Source organism: Chiloscyllium plagiosum, chromosome 34, assembly GCF_004010195.1.
Source record: "Chiloscyllium plagiosum isolate BGI_BamShark_2017 chromosome 34, ASM401019v2, whole genome shotgun sequence".
NCBI classification, from domain to species: Eukaryota; Metazoa; Chordata; class Chondrichthyes; order Orectolobiformes; family Hemiscylliidae; genus Chiloscyllium; species Chiloscyllium plagiosum.
Window position 1 is genome coordinate 11595493 of NC_057743.1, and position 16468 is coordinate 11611960.

At 39.1% G+C, this 16468-nt stretch overlaps 1 protein-coding gene across 1 annotated transcript in view; it reads right to left on the reverse strand.

The window, feature by feature from the left end:
- Nucleotides 1-16468, reverse strand: part of exosc10 (exosome component 10) — a 62908-nt gene that overhangs the window by 28678 nt on the left and 17762 nt on the right. Inside the window, exons 9-14 of the mRNA XM_043675587.1 lie at nucleotides 15668-15811; nucleotides 12970-13160; nucleotides 12353-12509; nucleotides 9148-9296; nucleotides 8228-8278; nucleotides 4719-4830 (exon numbers count right to left, since the gene is read on the reverse strand). Of these exons, the coding sequence (XP_043531522.1) occupies nucleotides 4719-4830; nucleotides 8228-8278; nucleotides 9148-9296; nucleotides 12353-12509; nucleotides 12970-13160; nucleotides 15668-15811 (804 nt within the window). The remainder of the gene's footprint in view (nucleotides 1-4718; nucleotides 4831-8227; nucleotides 8279-9147; nucleotides 9297-12352; nucleotides 12510-12969; nucleotides 13161-15667; nucleotides 15812-16468) is intronic.

The window sequence follows — 16468 nt, forward strand, 5'->3', positions numbered from 1 at the left end:
TGTCAAACGCCTTACTGAAGTCCATACAGATCACATTTACCACTCTGCCCTCATCAATTCTTTTGTTACTTCTTCAAAAAACTCAATCAAGTTTGTGAGACATGATTTCCCACGCACAAAGCCATGCTGACTATCCCTAATCAGTCCTTGCCTTTCCAAATACATGTACATCCTGTCCCTCAGGATTCCCTCCAACAGCTTGCCCACCACCGACGTCAGGCTCACTGGTCTGTAGTTCCCTGGCTTGTCCTTACTACCTTTCTTAAAGAGTGGCACCACGTTAGCCAACCTCCAGTCTTTTGGCACCTAATCTATGACTATCCAGCACTTCCTCCTCTGTAATATGGACATTTTGCAAGGTGTCACCATCTATTTTGTTACTTTCTAATCTTCCATACCCTTTTCCACAGTAAAGACGGATGCAAAATACTCGTTTAGTATCTCACCCATTTTCTGTGACTCCACACAAAGGCCGCCTTGCTGATCTTTGAGGAGCCCTATTCTCTCCCTAGTTACCATTTTGTCCTTAATGTATTTGTAAAAACCCTTTGGATTCTCCTTAATTCTATTTGCCAACGCTATCTCATGTCCCCTTTTTGCCCTCCTGATTTCCCTCTTAAGTATACTCCTACTGCCTTTATACTCTAAGGATTCACTCGATCTATCCTGTCTATACTTTAGATATGCTTCCTCCTTTTTCTTAACCAAACCCTCAATTTCCTGGAAAAAATTTCAGGTTGGCTTATGTTGAGTTTGATAGTGAGCTATTGCTATCAGTTAGACCAGGTGACACTGCCAGGTCACCAAATTCCACAATGAGAGCTAACTTCAAGAAACTATTTAAAAGGAGAAGGGGATAGACAGAGGGAGTTAGGAAGTGGATAATGGAGGGCACAGCCACCCAATGTCCAAGACACCAGAGCCTGGAGGAACACAAAGACCACATGAGCCCTAGGGCATTAAAAAAAGAGATAAGGAGGAGTGATCCCTTGAAGGCATTGCAATTAATAATGATAAATTTAAATTAAGAGAATAGCTTAACTAGAAGACAATCTAGGTCAGCAAACACAGGAGTTATGGGCAACTGAATCCAACAGTGAATTAAGACATGATAGAGATTGGAATAAGCTCAAGTTTGCAGAGTTTTGTTATAGATCAGATCAAACTCCCTCAAAATATATCAAGGAGATAGCATTGACCCTAACATTATCTTATTTACAGGCAAGTGTAAGAGGCTGTGTTCCAGATGTGATTCAAATGGTCAAACTACTAGACTTTAAGCAAAACACACTTTATTCTTACAACACAGTTTTTTTTTAAAAAAAGGCACAACTTTAACTCTATTGGAACACTTAAAATTATATTAATTAGCCACTAATCATCAACTATTCCAATAAAGCAGCATCCCATAAACATACCCTTGGCAAAGATAAATTCAGCAAAACAGATTTTCTCATGTGCTATCTCCAGTCCAGGAGAAATAACCTCGAAATAAGCAACCCTACCAGCAGAGAAAGAACTCAACATTTTAGCTGTAGCAGAGACAGCTGTATCGATCAGCTTCCAATTGCAACATCAACTGAAAATACCTAAAACTCAGGGTTTGTCTGAGCCTGACTCCACCCACAATGCTTCTTTTGTCTAATTTTAAATAAAAAAAGTACTGAAGGAGCTCAAAGCTGTTCACCCACTGCTTCTGAAGCAGACATTCCAGTATCACTGGTAACACCTTTTTGCAAAAGAAACAGCACAGAACAAATTCCTTTTAAAGGCACCATAATCACAGAATGCAGAGTTTGATGATCATGAATACTACAGTAGATAACTTCAAAGAATAAAAAAAAATCAGTGGGAAATTTGAGATTTTGGTATCAGGCGAGCTGAGGCAGGGCAGGCTAGGTGGAAGTAGACAGTCTTGGTGATGGAGCAGATATTGGTTTGGAGGCTAAAGTCAGATGCCAGGCTTGTAAAGATCTTGTTCAGCCTCAACAAATGACCAGGGAGATGTAGAACGGTTGATAGAAAATGAATGGAGTTGTGGTGGAGGCAGATGTCATTTTTGGTCACCACAAGATATAATTACTTTTGTTCAGCCAGGGTTGAATGTCAGACAAACTCCACAATAATTTGGAGGCAATGGCAGCATGGTGGTGAGGCAGAGTTGGACAGAGTCAGAATCAATCTACATATGGAACCTGGCATTGTATCTTCAGATAATGTCTATGAGAAGAATAATGATGAGAAATAGAAGGTGATCAAGAATAAATTCTTGTGGCATTGCATATGTAATAGTTTATTAGCAGGAACAAAACCATGGTAGGGGATTCACTAGTTATGACTGATAGTTAGGATTGCAACCATTTGAGGACAGCCTCATCATTCTTCTCTAATGGTGTTAGAGAAGAATGATGAGGTCAAATACATCAAAGGGTTCAGAATGGTTGAGAAGGACAAAGAGGGATAGCCTACAATAGCTACAGTTACACAGGATAGGAAGATAAGATGCAGAAGCAGAATTAGATCTTGAGCCTGCTTTGCCATTCAGAACTGTCACAGATGAATATGTAACAACTCCACAATGTCACCTGCTCCCTGAATTTCTTGTTCCTTTGATCAAAAATGTATTATCCTCAGTTTTAAATATCGACAAATAATGAAGCATTCAAAACTCAACAGGGGTAAAGGGTTGTCGGGAGAGTGATCAGTTATCAGATAAATGTACCAAAGACAGTGGCTTCATTTTCTCTCGTCCAATATTTTCTTGGAGACTTCCATTGTACCTTGTCCGCAGTTTTTGTATAAATCCCCCCCCACCCCCCAAATACTAGATCCAAGCCTGATCTTCAGGTGCTCTGCTTTTCACCTTTGCTATTTCCCTTGGACTTCCACTAACAGCTATTTGCATGCCCTTTGACTTTTATGTGGGCACCTTACTGAATGCTTATTCAACCTTTCCTGAGAAAATGAAGGAAATCCTTATTAATCAGGAAATGGTATTGCGGAAATTGATGGGATTAAAACCTGAAAATTCCCCAGGGCCTGCTGCTCTGCATCCCACAGTACTTAAGGAAGTGGTCCTAGAAATAGCAGATGTAATGGCAATCATTTTCCAGCATTGTGTAGACTCTGGAAGAGTTCCAATGGATTGCAGGATAGCTAATGTAACTCTACTTTTTTAAAAAGGAAGGAGAGAGAAAATGGGGAAACTGCTGATGTCAATTATTAAGAATGTAATAACTGAGCATTTGGAAAGCGGTGACAATTGGTCCGAGTCAGCATGGATTCACTAAAGGGGAACCATGCTTGATAAACCTTCTCAAATTTTTTTATGAGGATGTGTCCAGTATAGTGGACAAGTGTGAATCAGTACATCTTGTGTACCTGGACTTTCATAAGACTTTTGACAAGGTTCACACAAAAGATTAGTAAGGAAAGTTAAAGGTCATGGTATCGGGGGTATTGGGTTGACATGGGTAGAGAACACATTGGCAGAGAGTTGGAATAAAGCAGTTCTCTTCAGAATGGAGGTGAGTGGGATGCCCAGGGTTTAGTGCTGGGACCTCAGCTGCTCATAACATACATTAGCGTTTTGAACAAAGGAATTGAGTGCCCTATCTCCAAATTTGCAGGTGACACTTAGCTGGGTGGCAGTGTGTACTGTGAGAAGGATGCTAAGAGGCTGCAGGGTGACTTGGACAGACTGGCCGAGTAGGAAAATACTTGGCATATGCAATATAATGCAGATAAACGTGAGGTTATACACTTTGGTCACAAAAACAGGAAGGCAGATGATTATCTGAACGGTGGCGGTTTAGGAAGAAGTGAGGTGCAACAAGACCTGGAGGTCATGGTGGAACAGCCGCTGAAGGTTGGCATATAGGTGCAGCAGACAGTGAGAAAAGCCAGTGGTATGTGCTCCTTCATATCAAAAGGACTTGAGTACTGGAGTAGGGATGTCTTGTTGCAGTTATACAGGGCCTTAGTGAAACATATTGTGCACAGTTTTGGTCTTGCTATTGAGGGAATCCAGTAAAGGTTCACCAGACTGATTCTCAGGATGGACATATGAGGAAAGACTGGATTGACTGGGCTTGTATTGAGCTGGAATTTAGAAGAATAAGGGGGGATCTCAGAGAAACATATAAAATCCTGATGGGACTGGACAGGCTAGATGCGGGAAGAATGTTCCTCATGTGTGGAAGTCTGGAAATAGGGATCACAGTCTAAGACTAAGGGATAAGCCATTCAGTACAGAGATGAGGAAGAATTTCTTCACTCAGAGTAGTGAACCTGTGGAATTCTCTCCCACTGGAAGTTATTGGGGTCAGTTCATTAGATATATTCAAGAGAGAGCTGGATGTGATATCCCATCACCCAATACAATATAGCCATAACATATTATAGAACTGGGTAATCATTTCGAGCTTGATTGCAATCAAAATAATGTGACATATGATAAAGAATTCAAATAATGGGCTTTCTATGCATACGTACCACTATGGTGGCAATCAGATGTTGATAAATCCAATGTGAACATTTGTCAGTGTTGCTCAGATCTGTTAATCCCATTTCAGGATTCATTGACACATCTAGGAACTTCAGGTACAGGTTCCAACAACATGAAATAACTTCCACTACCCGTCTGGTAACCATCATCAATTCTTTATCAAAACATATTACTCCATGTATCGGATGGAGTTTAAAGAAAAGGCTCTTACCTTGAGAAGAGGCATATCACGTGCCTGCTGGACCAGGAGGTGCAGTTCATTGATGTGATGGCGAACCAATGGAGGAATGGGGTTGCAGCAAGCTATGATCCCTTGAGGCTCTCTACGGGGGTGAGGTGGAGGGAAAGAACAGAAGAAAGTTGTAACCAATCTGGACTGGAAGAATTCTGAGAGTTAGATCATTAAAATAATTGGAAGAACATGTTACAACGGAGTATGCTTCAAAAGTACTTTGTTGGCTGTAAAGTGCTTTCAGACATTCAATGGTCATGCAAAGTACTATATAAAAGCAAAGTGTTTACTTTAAGAAATTATTAAGAAGTCACAAATGATTCATTTATTTTAAAGACTAGAGGACAACATAATCACAGTTGTTACTGTGCAGGAGATTGCCATTTAGCCAACCATGTCTCCTCCTCTCTCTTCGAATGTGTATCATGATTTAGTGCCATTTTCCTTTGCTCTTTAATCCTACATATTATTTATCTGTAATAATTATTCAATGCCCCCTTGAAAGTTTCACTTAAACCTACATCACCACAAATCAGGCAGTGTAATCCAGACCTGAGCCACTTGCTGTGTAAAGAAGTCTTTTCTCACCTCACACTTATTACTTTTATAGATCACTTTAAATCTATGCCCTCTTCTGCATAAACCTTTACGAGCAGGAACAGTTTCTCCCTGTCTACAGTTTCTTCAAATCCCTCATGATTTTGAGAATTTCAGTCAAATCTTGTTTTGTCACTTCCTTTCCAAGAAAGGCAATGTCAACTTCTCCAAACTATCTTCATAACGAAAATGTGTCATCTCTGGAACCAATTCTCAAACTCGTCTGCAAACTTTCCAATGCATTCACATCCTTTCCTAAAGTGTCCTGCAAAAAACACACCTTGCAAATTTCTCAAAACACAACATTTTGCGACGGAAAAATTCAAAACTGAATAAGGAGGGTAAACATCGATTAAATGTAGAACAACACTACGAGAACTTGGACATCTATTATTAGCTGAACTAGATTAGCCTTAAGCAGCAATAAAACAAACAAACAAATAAATAAATATGGCCAGTTCTGTATACCAGTGCAATGAAGCTTTCAACTAACTGGTTGGTTAAAAGCATTTGGTGGAACTCTCACCGGAATCCAACAGTTGTGGATTCAAGTTCCAACCCAGGACATGAGCACAAGATTCCACAGTGACAACACACTGCAAAACTGAAGGTCTACGGCACTCTGAAACGTCAAGATTAGAGTAGTGCTGGAAAAGCACAGCAGGTCAAGCAGCATCCGAGGAGCAGAAGAATCAATGTTTTGGGCATGAGCTCTTGTCCAAAACGTCAATTTTCCTGCTCCTCGGATGCTGCCTGACCTGCTGTGCTTTTCCAGCACCACTCCAATCTTGACTCCCATCTCTAGCATCTGCAGTTCTCTTTCGCACTGTGAAAAGTGCCTACTTTAAGATGAAATGTTAAAACAGGACTTTGCAGTTGTGTTGCGAGCTGAAATTTTTGGAATTGTGAACTCCAAAACAGCATGGCTCTGGTGGTGCCCTGACTTGAATTATAGCAGCCAATCCCCTGCTCAGATAGGCCTGCTCATACGGAGGTATTTATGAAGCCTTGAAATGGGTAGGAGAAAGTTTGGAAGCACTGTGTGGGAGTTTCTTTTTCATCTATAAATTGATTCCTGCATTTTTTACATTACAACAGCAACAATATAGTTGCCCTGGAGAGGTTTGTAGCGAACTCCCTTTTTGAACCTTTGCAGTTCTTTTGGGTGTAGAGATATCTACAGTGCTGGGAGGAAGGAAGTTCTAGGATTTTGACTCAGTAACAGTGAAGGAACAGCAACACAGTTTCATTCAGAATATATGCAACTTGGAGGACTAGTAGGTGACATTGCTCTAATGCATTTATTTTTATTCATTCACAGGATGAGGGCACTACTGTTTCGGCCAGCATTTATTGCTAATCCCTAATTGCCCAGAGGACAGTTAAGAGTCAAACACATTGCTGTGGGTCTGGAGTCACATATAGGCCAGACCAGGTGAGGATGGCAGCTTCCTTTTCTCAAGGACATTAGTGAACCAGATGGGTATTCTGACAATCAACAGTGGATTCGTGGTCGTTATTAGACTCTTAATTTTGGACCTTTATTGAATTCAAATTCCACAGTCTGCCATGGTAGGATTTGAACTTAGGTCCCAGAATATTACTTGGGTCACTGGATTAACAGTCCTACGATATTACCACTAGGCTGTCACCTTTCCTTAATCTGCTACACTTGTCCTTCTGGTGGCAGACACCACGTGTTTAGAACATGCTGTCTAAGGAGACTTGACGAGTTACTACTGTGCATCTTGTTAACGGTACATATTGTTGTCACGATGTGTTAGTGATGAAAGGAGTGAGTATTGAAGGTGGTAATTGAGGTAACAACCCAGTAGGCTGCTTTATTCTGAATAGTGTCAAACTTCTTGATTGTTGTTGGAGTTGAACTCCGACAGGCAAGTGGAGAGTATTCCATCACCCTTTTGATTTGTGCCTTGTAGATGATAGACAGGCATTGGGGAAACCAGGAAGGGAGTTACTTGTTGTAGAATTCATCGCCTCTGACTTGCTCCTGGAGCCACAGTATTTATAAGGTTGGTCCAGTTCAGTTTCTGGTCAACGATAAACCTCAGAGGTTCGAAAGTACTTTAACAGTAGTTCACTGGCCATAGAGCTGGGATGTCAGGGGGTCTTAAAAGGTGCGATATAAATTAAAGTTTTTTTAACTTTCCATTTAAATACTGTTGCGTTTGCTATATTTAGTGGTGATTATGTGTTAGAAATATTTAACTGAATATAATGAGCTTTGGGACATCTGATGATTGTGCTACACATTCAAGCTTAAAACCTGTTTCCTATTTTAACTCCCAAATTATTCTGCTGATTACAATTTGCACAATATACATGTGAAACCAATTGACTGACAAGAGTACTGACTGGAAAAACTTTAGCATTCGAGTACAGGTGAAATAAGAATTCAAACAGTTAAGAACAAAAAGGTATAAAATTGTGCTGGCTGTTTTGACATTTTAACAAATTTAATGACGCGATTAGTCATGTGATGTTGCTTTTATATTGTGAGAGATCCATACAAGGACTGCTTCTGACATGCAGGACCAACATTTTGGCAGCCGACTGCATTTTCACATGAACCTGCTGGATTTGTCAGGGTTGGCTACCAGGAACACCTTGCAAGAGAAACTGATCTTTGTGTCTTGCAGCAGTTACATAAAATCGGAATTAACACGGCTAGCAAAGTACAACCTAATATAAAAACAATTTTGCTAGGTGAGATGACAAGAGAATGGAATGCTTTAACAGGTTTGGCTTATAATAGTTAGTACCCAACCTGAAACTGACCTCAAACAAGTATGCAGCTCACTTTTATATGAAAATGTGGTAAGCCTTTTGTTGCCACACCTGGATATTATTACAGTGGGGGAATAACTTACTTCGGCAGCTCCTCTGCTATTTTGATCATCATGTGATTGGGTAGCACATATCTGTTAAAAATAATAAGAAATATGAATCATTTTTCTTAAATTGTTATTTCCGCCACATTCTCTAAAAATATTTTACACAAAGTGCAATACAGTGAAGCAGACAGCTGCTTCAAATCTTTGCTATGAAATGAATTGCTGCTGGGACTGTAGGGCATTTTAGGGAAACAGAAGCAATAGGTTGCAGTGATCATTGAGATCAATAAAAACTGAGAACAGCATGTTTAAACTGCACTTCTATTCTGAAAGACTGACAGAATGAGAAATTTGGGTTTTCTTTTTGTTTCAAGTTGTGAAAGAAATGGTAATGTAGCTCGCCACTAGTGAAAGCTAGACCATGGGACTGGAGATGTAACTGGAGTATCGAAAATCAAAGTTAAAAACATATGTTCAAAAACCTATTTTCAGTGATATTTGATGGGGGTTTTTATATGAATAAGAGAAAAACTGTTGAAGGGCAAATAAGAACCAATTTTCCTGCACATAAGCAAGCTTGGCTGATACCTTTTGCCCCACAAGAACAACCAGTAAGTCTCCCAATGAAATGGAATATAGATAGTGTTTTAGAAATGCAAGGTCAAATAGAGAGCACCTATTGAACAGAAATCACTAATTACAGTAATATTTATTTAGAAATATTACACTAAGCTACACTAAAGATTTTGCATCACCTACGTGCACGTAATTCTGTAGGGTATGCAAAATACTATAAGTTTTGGTTATATGCAAGATGTATAAAAGCTACAGAACATTAACTGTTCAGAGTGAAGGACACAACTAGTAGGAGTTGATTGTGGTTAATTCTCTGAATCAATTCCACCAGCAGGCTAAGGGGCACTTCCCTTAGGTTCAATAAGCAACGTAATTTATACCCCGTGCTTTCGTCCTCACGCCGTGAAGTACTGTCCCGCCAGGCATAAAATAATCGAAACGCTGTAAGTTGCTGTGTGTTCAGTTGCTTTTTCTGCTTTCTATACAGCTCCAGGTAGGATTCTTCTGTGAAAATTGGCTTGCAGTATTTCTGCCATTAATAAAAGGTTACAAAAATACTACTTTACATTCTGTTTGCATGTTCTAAAATGGAAGCCACGTAGAAATCCCAATACCCAAATACATCCAAAATATCCAAGTGTACAAGTCGAATTGTTTTGCTGAAATTGAAATATCTTTGGACACACCTTTAAGTGTGTCACAGATCTTTAAGTGCCAGATTCCTTTTATTTAAAAACTCAAGAAGCTGGGGGTTGTAATTTTAGAAAATTAATGTCTCAGACGCAATAAACGCTTGCTTAGCTTAAGTCATTAATTTCTCTCACGAGTAAAGGATATGTTTGAGTGAACAAAATCAAAGGTTTTTCTCCAAATTGTTTTTAGTCCTGTAAGAGCAGGATGTGTTCCACTGCAGTGGGACACCAGTATGTTGAGATAAGCCAGGTTTAATACCTAACAATTTTCAAACTGAGGTACTGATATCAACCATATGGCCATGAGAATTGCTAAATAAAAACCAATACATTTCCTCGAAAGGGATAGAAAGTTAAGAAACATGTGCATGGCACTTGCCTTGTGCTGCTTTAAAAAGGGTAAAATAACATGCCACATTCATTACCCCAGCTCACACTAGGAAAAGCCATACTAAATAGGAACTAGAGAACTAACTTCATGTACTCCAATTTAAGTTCCTACCATAACACAAAAAGGGAATGTATCAGAGAACAAAGAATAATACAGCACAGGAACAACCCTTTTGGACCACCAAGTCTGCACCGCCACATTTTGTCCTTCTATACTAAAACTGTCTTCACTTACAGGATCCGTATCCCTCTATTCCCTTCCTATTCATGTACTTGTTCAAGTGCTTCTTGAATGCTGCTGTTGTCTGTTTTCACTACCTCCACTGGCAATGCATTCCAAGCATTCACCACTCTGAAAAATGTAACCCCTCACACCTTGAACCAATGTCCCCTGGTAATTGACCCTTCAACCTGGGGAAAAAGCTTCATACTTTTCACTCTTTCTCAGACTTATATAAGAATGGCAATCAGGTCACCCCTCAACCTCCTGTGTTCCAATGAAAACAAACCCAGTCTATCCAACCTTTTTTCATAGCTAAAATCCCCCATACCAGGCACCATCTTGCTAAACTTTTTCTGTACTCTCCCCAAAACATTAACATCCTTCTGGTAGTGTGGTGACCAGAACTGTACGTGATATTCCAATTGTGGCCTAACTAAAGTTCTTAAAAAGCTGCTGTATAAATTGTCTACCCTTATACTCAATGGCCCTTCCAATGAACAACTTTAAAAATCACACACCACCAGGTTAGAGTCTAACATGTGTATTTGGAAGTAGCAGCTTTTGGAGCACTATGCCTTAGTCAGGTAGCTAGTCACCTGGTGTTGTGTGATTTTTAACGTTGTCCACCCCAGTCCAACACGTGCACCTCCACATCATGCCTTCCAATGAAGGCAAGCATGTCATAGGCCTTTATTTTTACTAACTTATTTACCTGCAATGCCACTTTCAGTGAACTGTGGGCTCTACCATTCAGTGGAGAATTTCCACCTGCACTTAGCCTTCCAAAATGCATCACCTCACATTTGTCTGGATTAAACTCAACCTACTGTTTTTTAGACCATGCCTCCACCTGATCTATATCCTGCTGCATCCTCTGACAATCCTCACTATCTGCAACTTCATCAATCTTTGTACCATCGGAAAATTCACTAATTAGACCAGCTACGGTTTCTTCCAAATCATTTATGTAGATCACAAACAGCAGAAATCCCAGCACTGATCCCTGTGGAACACCACTAGTCACAAACTTCCATTCCAAAACGCAACCATCCACCACTACCCTTTGTCTCCTATGACTAAGCTAGTTCTGCATCCATCTTGCCTGCTGACTCTTACCAATGACTTCACCTTTTGTACCAATCTGCCATGAGGGATCGTGCCAAAGGCTTTACCGAAGTCCATGTAGACACATCAACCACTTTTCTATCAATCACCTTCATCGCCTCCTTAAAAAAACTCAATCAAATTAGTTAGGCACAACCTCCCTCCACAAAGCCATGCTGTTCATTTGTGTCGAAATGCACATAGACCTTGCCCCTGAGAATCTTTTCCAATAATTTCCCTATCACTGAAGTGAAACTCACAGGTCTGTAATTTCCTGGATTACCTCTGCTACCCTTCTTAAACAATGGAACAAAATTGACTATTCTACAGTCCCCTGGGACCTCACCTGTGGTGAAAGAGGATACAAAAAAAAATGTCTGTAAATGCTCCAGCAATTTGCTGTCTTGCCTCCCTCAATATTCTGGGATAGATCCTATTGTTCTCAAATGGTGAAGTAACAATTATCACCAACTAGAGCATTAAAAAAATTTATTGGGTGCAGCTAATAGCATACCAGCATTTAAAGTCCCTTAGTTTGATACAGACAAAGCTAACTGAAAACAAATGAACCCCATTACACAGGACTGGTTCTATTCTAAGGCAACTTCCAAGCTAAAAGGTCAACACAACCAGTCAGGAAATCAAATGTAATCATCTAATGTATTACCAGGCCGTGTAAGCAATTCTGGCATTGTTTAATGGGATGCAAACAGCTCCAGAGTGAACTCAATGTGAAAATTAATATTGGAGTAACTTGGCTGGTAGCAAACCTACCACCAAGCTGTGATACTATGAAACTTACTCCATGAAAAACTGTCTTTAAACTGAATTAGCTATTCATGTTCTTGTCAAGAGAACCACCTACCAAAGGATTTTAACAACTCTTATTTTAGAAATAAAAAAAAAAATCACATCGGAAAATGAATTCTGAAAACATACACAATATCTACAAGCTCTACTTGTGTGAAATGCAAAGGAAATATTTCCAAAAATATTTAAAAAGACACTCAGAAATGCCTCAAAAGTGCTTCCTGTGAAAGGAATTACTCTGAAGCTTAGTGACTGTTGCTCTGTAGCTGTACTGAGAAACAGCGATTTTTAAACCCCCCAAACTCCCATTGGTTAAAATCTTTCCCATGAGTTTTTAAAACTGTCACTTATCCTATTTTAATCTACCTTAAGACAGATATCCCTGCTCTTATGCCACACCAGTCGAATGAGGTTCGCCTGTTCATTTCCCTGCTCCCATAACTGATTCTTCATCTTGTCATAAATATACAACAAATAGTGAGTGTCTTCTTGGGCATATTGCAACATCTCAGCAGGCAACGGTCTGTAAATGAAGAAATTATAAAGTTGTGAAACCAAAACAAACATTTCTAAACGTCCCAATAAACTAAGTACTAATTTATGAAGTTCCCGTGTTCAGTTGTTCTGTGCTGTGGCAGAAAACCTTAATGGTGATGGGCAAAATGGGGGGGATACAACTGGCCTCTGCATTCAAGCTCAGGTGGGCAAAGTAAAGGAAAAAAGAACTACTGCATGACAATCTAGTAGATCTAATGGAATGGTTCACCTATGGGTATATGAGACTTCATGTTAACCATTTAACATTAACTACATAAGTACACCAACTAAATTACTAAATTTGACTAAAGCTCAAGAAAAATGCTAATAGTTACTTCCAGTCAAATACATAACTGCAGGGGAATCTAGAGAAATCACCACATAACTATGAAAATTCTAATTTTAGATGAAATGAATACAAGAGATATTTCAAAGTATGCTCTTACCGTAGCCTCCAGTCAGCTAGCTGGTATCGTTTATCAGTTTGTACATTACAATACTGTTTCAAAAGGTAATCCAGTGAATGTCGGCCTAGGTTGAGAACTCGGGCAGCTTGGTGTGTATCAAACATGTTGACAACGTATAGCCCGAAATCTCTCTGCAACCATTCGATATCTGAATCGGCACCATGGAAAACCTACATAAGTAGATTGATATCAGTCAGACAACCAGACAATCAGCCATACATTGCCTGAGCCACTTATAGTTTGTTCACAAATTATTTTGAGTTGTAATCAATATAGTTAGCAAAAAAGGAAGTCAACTGAGCAAGATGCGATCTTTCTCATGTGAAATCACCAGAAATTTCACCTGACAGCTTTACATTATTCATGCCTCATTCAAAAAATGGAAGAACTACCTTTTAATATGTTGCATTAAAGATGGAACTATAATGAACTAAGTGGGGTAAACTAGCTAGAAGCACTGTCTAGAGACTAATATCAATTGCCATCTTTACTTTGATGATCACAGTTTTATGATTAGTAATGCTATTCAGTTCCTTAGTATGCTCTTAACATTAAAATGACATAGTCCACCCAGGCTTTAGTAAATCAAGAGGCCAAACATTAAAGTTTTTAAGCATCAGCAATCTAATCCTGCTAAGTCAGTCATTTTTGGATCAAAAAATATGAATAAAATGATGCAGACTAGCAATTTGTTATGAACAATGAATCATCAATTTTAAATTATGAGAATTAGTATAAGCAAGATATCTGCATTCCTAAGCTGTTAGGATAAGACAAATTTGTTTTTATAAAACAAATTCACTCACTTTTCATCTTTTATCCCATTCATTGCAAGCTGCTAGGCATGACATTAATAGTTTTCTTACATTATTGACTCCCATTCAAATCTGTTTGATAAACTTGTTTATTAAACAGCACCTAACTTTAATTTGGTTAAAAGCATGGCATTAAAAAATCAGAAGTAGTTTGAAACCATTTATGCAGTATAAATATTACAATATAAACATCTAAACCTTATACAGCTGGGTGATTTACGATGTATATATATTGCCCATTTCTGAAATACATTCTCTATCATAATGACCTGATTTATAAAGGAGATTTCTGCCATTGTTGACAAATCACTAATACAGCTGCTTCAAATAGGTCTCGGGTAAAAAGCTATTAATGTCAGAAGCTGTTCACCAAAAGGACCAATGAAATATCTCATGATCACAGGGATGGGTTTATACTGTAGCATCTTTGATTGTAAATCTGACGAGATACAACATACTCACTATTTTTATAAAAATCTACTAGATTTTGTTTTGATTTGCATTTGTAAAGAGCAGGTCAGGCTTGATAAATCTTACTGAATATGTGACTACAGTAGTTGGATAAAAATCTACACATTCAAATTTGTTGATAAAGTAAAGAAAGTCAATATTGAAACCAGTGCAGTCGGAGACATAAAATTACAATCAGTAATTTGTAGATTAAATGAATATAAAAGACTGGAAAACAGATTTCAATTGAGGCAAATGCAAGGTCACACACTTTGGATCTATAAAGAATAGAACAGAGTATGTTCCTGAATTACGGAAAGTCGGAGACAGGAGTAATTCGAAGACTTTTAGAGGTCCACTAGTCCCTTTATCAAGAGAATAGGAGGATCAATTTCATCATCCAGCTAGATAAAGTGGTTGTTGGAGCACAAGCACCTGTTGGGCACCACACAGTTCAGAATTATAATAATGATACTGGACTCCAAAGTCTAAATTACAAGATAAAATTGCTTGTTCATACATCTCTAATTCTGAAAAGTATGGATAATTTGGTCAAAGTTTTCAAGATATTATGTAGAAGACAGGATAGAAAAACAGAAACTACTCCTCTGGTTATGCAATCTAGGATTAGGTGGGAGACAGTCTAAAATGTAGACTCTTTGCAAAGAGTTGGTAGTTGTCAATTAATAATGACTGACAACCTTTGAAAGAATGTCAAGCAATGGATTTTCTGATACCGCTGCCAGTAACTCATCATAGAACAAAGAAAATTACAGCACAGGAACAGGCACTTTGGCCCTCCACGCCTGCGCCAATCCAGATCCTCTATCTAAACCTGTCGTCAATTTTCTAAGGATCCATATCCTTCTGCTCCCTGCCCATTCATGCATCTGTCTAGATACATCTTGAATGTCGCTACCGTGCCCGCCTCTACCACCCCTGCTGGCAACACCAGCCTCTGCATAAAGAACTTTCCACACATATCTCCCTTAAACTTTTCCCCTCTCACTTGACAGGAACTGACATGCATCTGTCGTTTCTTGCCCTTTCTTCACACTTTGGTAGGATTTGTTCGATGCTAAATTCTTGATAAATGCAGACAGACACATTCACAGTAATCAGTCAGCTTTCTGGCAAAAAAAACTGCAGCAGAATGGAATAAGTAACAAGTACCCTAGCAGAGAAATGGACACCAAGTAGCACGTAAGAAAGAAAAGCTAGCTAAGTTGACCAAAGTCATAATCAACATGTTAAGCTTTGATCAAGTTTCTGAATGGCAGCGCACGAGTAAAGTCAAAGATTTTAAAGCAAAAATGCAGAAGTGTAGACAGTCAAATGATGGAATGGGACAGAAAGGAAGAAGGATATATCTGGACAGAGGAATAGAGTGAAATTGAATTAATTGAGCTGACCTTGACAATGGAGGGATCAGAGAAGACTTCATTGAGAATGTACATTTCACTGCGCAGCTCAAGTGTGTCGATAACGAAATCCTCTTCCCTGGTTGATAGCTGAATTAAACAAGTTAATCCCAGGAAACTCCGATACGAATGGTGCTGGTGGGGAAAAACATCAACCATACATTGGTTTTAATTAATCGTCCGCAGAAAAATGCAATTGACTTCACCTCTTTCATACACCAAATAAACAAAACCTCCTGAAGAAGGGTCACTAGGCTCAAAACTTTAACTCTCTTTCTCTTCACAGGTGCTGCCAGACCTGCTGAGTTTCTTCCACAAATTCTTGTTTTTGCTTGTTTGAAATCTTCAGCATTCGCAGCTCTTTGTTTTGTTTTATGAAACTTATGTAGGACAGTTGAAATACACAAAAGTGTCAGCTAAAATACTTCAACAAAATTCATGCACTCGTTCTGCTTCATTGCTACCATATGACGTGAACGTGGAAGCATAGAAATTACACATTCAAGGACCTATACAGTTTACAACCTCATTGGAGACCGTAGGTAATGAGTATTGGCAGATTATTCTATTGTAGGGGTATCTCAATTGAAGCTGAAAATGTGTTGCTGGAAAAGCGCAGCAGGTCAGGCAGCAGCCAAGGAGCAGAAGAATCGACGTTTTGGGCATGAGCCCTTCTTCAGGAATGAGGAAAGTGTGTCCAGCAGGCTAAGATAAAAGGTAGGGAGGAGGGACTTGGGGGAGAGGCGTTGGAAATGCAATAGGTGGAAGGAGGTCAAGGTGAGGGTGATAGGC